The 5,508-nt window shown below is 35.7% G+C and overlaps 1 protein-coding gene across 2 annotated transcripts; it reads right to left on the reverse strand.

The window, feature by feature from the left end:
• Positions 1-3,012: 3,012 nt before the first annotated feature.
• LOC143195489 (tubulin alpha chain) lies at positions 3,013-5,069 on the reverse strand. 2 transcript variants are annotated; one of them, XM_076402704.1, is made up of 10 exons: positions 4,929-5,069; positions 4,653-4,872; positions 4,476-4,580; positions 4,218-4,414; positions 4,009-4,166; positions 3,870-3,960; positions 3,689-3,814; positions 3,474-3,618; positions 3,246-3,417; positions 3,013-3,181 (listed from the first exon to the last, which is right to left on the reverse strand). In XM_076402704.1, the coding sequence occupies exons 1-10, from the start codon at positions 4,929-4,931 to the stop codon at positions 3,058-3,060; spliced, it is 1,341 nt and encodes a 446-aa protein (XP_076258819.1). In that variant the 5' UTR covers positions 4,932-5,069; the 3' UTR covers positions 3,013-3,057. The 2 variants fall into 2 exon arrangements, with proteins under 2 accessions (XP_076258819.1, XP_076258820.1); XM_076402705.1 differs by lacking the exon at positions 4,929-5,069 and having other exon boundaries at positions 4,657-4,790.
• Positions 5,070-5,508: the final 439 nt, after the last annotated feature.

Genomic DNA, 5,508 nt, shown 5'->3' on the forward strand with positions numbered 1-5,508 from the left:
AAGTTACTTTATATTGTAATTTCATTTAAATTGTTTTCTGAAATAAAACTTGTAGAACTCATTACGCTGTTTGCTGATCATTTACTTACAATTTTTAATATATCCTGTATCTTTTTTTAGACTTCACCAGATAGGTCGATGTGGAAAGTCCAAGAGGGGAAACGTATAGTAAATAATCTAGCCAGTAGAAAGAAGATTATAGAGAGATGAAAACTTCCTGTGAGTTTCATGTAGGTCTTATTCAAACGGTAGAGACGTAAACCTCTCCTGAGAAGAAACCCCTAGAAGAGACTAGACTTTGAAGATTTTGAGAGTCATTAATAGGGCTTGATCAGAGTAAATATTTTTATCATTTTTATATATGAATGAAAATAATTAATATATAAAGAAACTGCAAAAATGGAGTATTGGCTATAATATTGCATGCAGTTTGGGACGAACAAAGAATCCAGAGTGAATACAGTAGCCTTCTTATCACACCAATTTAGCTTGTTATCCAAGATAATCCCTTATAATATATAAGTTATAATATTCTTCGGTTTTAAAGCCGCTTCGGTAGTCCAACCAGCAATATAGCAACGTTGCCGCCAAATTTAAGTTTTCGTTTATTTCGGCTGACAACATAATATTGACATATTTGGTTAGATGTGTCGGACTCATCAGACTTAAAATTAATAAAATTTAAAAAAAATGTTCCGAGTTTAAAAGGGATTTTAGGTTTTTGTAAACTGAATGTGGTAAAGCGTTCGACGGTGTTGATGACATGCATTGACTGTTTTATTGGAAGGGTCATACTTAGAGCTGGTAGGCTTGATTGATTAATGAACGAAGGCTGATTTATTCGGTGTGGAAAAGAAACCATGGTGATTAGCCCGGTTTTGGTTTATGTAATGAGGAAAATACGCTTGCTTTTCTTACCATATTTTATATTTCGACATAAAGAAATAGTTGATTGAGAGACAGACAATGGTATTGATCTATTAGTATTTTAATCGAAATAAAACTTATAAACACTTGCACCATCACTTGAAAAAGACATCTCGCCAAACGAATCTGATGAAATATAACAATATAGTAAGTGTTTAGTTAAGTTAGACTTTATAGATATATAGGATGCTTCCTTTGAGAGTTAATTAGGAAAATACCACAGAACTGACAACGCACAGATAGGCTGCTATAGTAAATATTAACGTGGGTGTAGTAAGAGCAAGTGCAGGAGTTCTTCTGATCAGCAATTCAGAAGAATAGTGACATTACACATGGGCTAAAAGTCCCGGGTCTAACACATAGATGGCGTTAGTTTTATTGTATTCTCCACTTTTTCAGTTAGTACTAACCTTCAAAAGAAAGCTGTTAAAATTTCATGATATTCTACTCATAAGTTTGCGAGTTATTGTGCTAAGAATGACTACCTTTGTTATTTCCAAAAGAATGGATCAAAAACAATTTAGTGTTTTAATTAAAGTGCTTCTTGCTGATAAAAAAAATACCGTTCAGTGGCTTGAAAAGTGTTATAAGAGCTCTGCTCCATCAAAAACAACAATAAAACGTTGATGTTCTGACTTCAAACGTGGTCGTAGAGACACTGATGATGCAGAACGCAGTCGACATCCAAATGAGATGGCAATACCAGAAAACATAAAAAAAATCCACAAAATCGTTTTAAATGATCGAGAAGGGAAGTTGCGTGAGTTAGCTAACATCGTAAAGATATAAAAAGAAGGTAGTGGTTTTATATTGCATGAACATTTCTCTATGAGAAATCTCTGTTCAAAGTGGGTGCCGCGTTTACTTACTGTTGACTAAAAACAAGAACGTGTTGATGATTTTGAGCAGTATTTGACCATGTTTAAACGTAAAAAGCCGGCATTTTTGCGTCGATATGTGACAATGGATAAAACATGGATCCATCACTTCACTCCGGAATCAAAACTATCATCATCAGAGTGGACAACAACTGGTGACAGACCTATTTTGAGTCAAAAGATAAATCTTCTACAGAAGTGGTATTGAAATGTTAGAGCGGCGCTGGAATGATTGTGTGGCTCTTGATGGAGATTACGTTGATGATTGAAGCCAATTTTGAACAAAAAACGTTTGCTTTGTTATATCAAGGACTTTTCAGCTCATGTGTTATAGCGCCGAAGTAACAAGCCGATTCGTCCAAGCTGCAGGAGCGTTGGCTTCTCTAAGACAGTACACTCTCTTTCGAACGCTTATCATGTCAATCCTATGTAGCCCCGGAACATGGAGAATCTAACATTTGTAAAATCAAGGTCTTTCAAATACTAAGCTTAAATTCGAACATTTTAGAAATGAAAACATTCGTTCATACGACAATTAGTGTATTCAGGAAACAAATTCAGAGACGCAGATTACAATGGTTTGGACATCCTTATTGAATGTAAACGAATTCCTCACAAACTTATGTGACGAATTCGGACTTTTGTGTAGAAGACGCAGCGAACAGTTTCAAAAAAGGTATATTTATTTATTTATTTTAAAAACCCATCAGCCTCTTGGGCTATTTAGGGTCGAGTTACAATGTATTTTTAAATAAAGTATACAGAAATGACAATGACATTCAAAAATAATATGCTATACAAATTACAATAGAGAAGAATTACAAAAGGTGTATCAATACAGCGGCCGTTAAAAAGTTGAAAAGCGTATCCAAATGCTTGGGTTGGACCAGTTGTTTTAATGACCTTGGCTTTCCGAGCTGCCGTCTCAGTACCTCAAACTTTTCACATTCCAGAAAGACAGTTTCAAAAAAGGTATAGATCCAGGTCATAGAAAGCTATTTAAAAAATAGGAGTCGAACATTGAGTGCCGGCTATGTATTGATGATGATGACACTCTTTGATTTAATCCATATTTACTACTTAACATATGCTTAAATCTCGGTTGACTTTTTTCGGATCAAACAGGTATTTCTTTCGTAATATATTACGGGTTTAGTCAAAGATGACTTATTGTTATTGATAAATGGTAATAAATGAAATTAAAATATTGATGATAATGATGATGATTTATTAAATCATGTGGGTTGATATCTTAAACGGTTTCCTCAATTATGTCCAGGGTCTCGGCGGCCACTTCCTGATAATCTTTTTCCAGGGTCGCTAAATTTTCGCGAGCTTCTGCAAACTCACCTTCCTCCATGCCTTCACCCACGTACCTGTAAATAAGAAGCGATTAGGGTATGCAGTAATTATTGGTGAATCAATCTAGTTGGTTGTTACCAATGAACAAACGCTCTCTTGGCGAACATCAGGTCGAATTTCTTGTTCAGTTTTTTCCACGCCGACTCGATTGCTGTCGTGTTGGAGAGCATACACACTGCTCTCTGTACGCTGGCCAAATCACCTCCGGCCACTACGGTCGGTGGCTGATAATTAATGCCGACTTTGAATCCTATGGACATGGAGAGTAACGAAAATTATTGTCTATTGAAAGCGTTAAGACCCAACCGGTAGGACACCAGTCCACAAATCGAACGTTACTCTTGGCCTTCATCAGGGCTATGGAGGCATTGACGTCTTTCGGCACGACATCTCCACGATACAAGAGACAACAAGCCATGTATTTTCCTTCTCTGGGATCGCACTTGACCATCTGCGTGATTATATTAAGCTCACTTACTAAATATTCGATTAATTAAATCAGTAAAAAAAATGTATTAAACCTGGTTGGTGGGTTCAAATAGTTCGGCCGTTATCTCGGCCACGGACATCCCTTCGTGATAGGCCTTTTCCGATGACACGACCGGAGCATAGGAGGCCAGTGGAAAATGTATTCGGGGATACGGAACCTGGGGAACTTATTTTCATTAGAAAGAAATCGAAAATGCTAGCCTCGATCCACACCAGGTTGGTTTGGAATTCCGTCAGATCAACGTTCAAGGCTCCGTCAAACCTGAGCGACGCGGTTATAGAGGACACTACTTGACTTATCAATCTGAAAACATTATTTTAATTTATCGTACGAGATTTTCACATGTGATACCTATTCAGGTTGATGTAGTCAGGTCTCTCGATGCCCAGCTTCCTTCTACATATATCATAAATCGCTTCGTTATCTACCATAAAAGCACAGTCCGAATGGCTCAGGGTACTATGGGTCGTTAGAATGGAATTATAAGGTTCAACAACCGCGGTACATACCTAAGAATAATGAAAAAATTAGCGCAAGAGAATGAGTAATTTAACACTAACTTGAGGTGCTGGATAGACGACGAATTCTAGTTTGCTTTTTTTTCCAAAATCTTGGCTGAGCTTCTCCATTAAAAGGGAAGTGAAACCCGATCCAGTTCCACCACCGAAAGAGTGAAACACGAAGAATCCTTGAAGGCCTGAACAGTTCTCAGCCAATTTATATAAACGCTCCATCACCATATGGAGCATTTCCTTGCCTGTTTTCCAAATATTCATTAGTTTATAAGTACTGTAATGATCTTGTGCCAAAAATATTACCAATGCTGTAGTGGCCTCTCGCATAGTTATTGGCAGCATCTTCTTTTCCTGTTATTAATTGCTCCGGATGATAAAGCTTTTTGTAGTAACCCATTCTTACTTCATCTGGAACAATACAACAGAGACTAAGTAATCATTTACCAGGGCTTGAATTATATTAAAATAAGTGTATCCTACCTACAACGGTCGGTTCTAAGTCAATCATTACAGCCCGTGGTACCATCTTTCCATTTTCTACTTCGGAAAAGAACGTGCCATAACAGTTATCGGACACAACTTCTTTTTCAGGGGATATAGTCCCGTCAGGTTGGATTCCGTGTTCCAAACAGTATAGTTCCCATGTTGAATTGCCAATTTGGACGCCGGCTTGACCAATATGAACCGAAATACATTCCCTCTATCATGCGAAATTAACCTGTAATCACTCAACAGTCTCGTATTGGATTTACTCACCATATTTCCGAAACTGAAATTTTATGATATGATATAAAAAATTACATAAAAATTTTAATTTTGATGACAAAAATGTCCTCAGTGACACCTCATTTGTAATTTTTGTTTAATTTTTAACATTTTGCTGTCCGGGTAACGCACGTACTTAAAGACATCTCTGATTTTTAACTTATCTTTATGTTTATCTCTTATTAATATTGCTATACTTGTATACCTTTATAATAAAATAAATGCAGATATTATCAATACTTTTAGTAATTTTATTTACAATATTAAGTACTTCTCAGTGAGAAAAACCATTGCATAAACTATATTTAATTAAAATCACATGAATTAATTGAAGAAAACTAAATGTTTTATTTTTTTCCATAATATATTTTTAAACGAATTCATCTATTACTTTTATAACCCAAATACTCTAACTAAATAAAAATGTCTCTTTATTTCTGATATCGCAAATGAGTATGCAATATTCGTCCAACATTCTTGGGTAATGAAATAAACAAATAAAACAAAAATTGGTTTATATTCCATGGTTTATATTGAACGTCATAAATAAATTGTTTGGTTATGTTTACAG

The sequence above is a fragment of the Rhynchophorus ferrugineus genome, unplaced genomic scaffold, assembly GCF_030347505.1.
Source record: "Rhynchophorus ferrugineus isolate W39M unplaced genomic scaffold, kcgeb_rfMv2 rfM4, whole genome shotgun sequence".
Classification (NCBI taxonomy): domain Eukaryota; kingdom Metazoa; phylum Arthropoda; class Insecta; order Coleoptera; family Curculionidae; genus Rhynchophorus; species Rhynchophorus ferrugineus.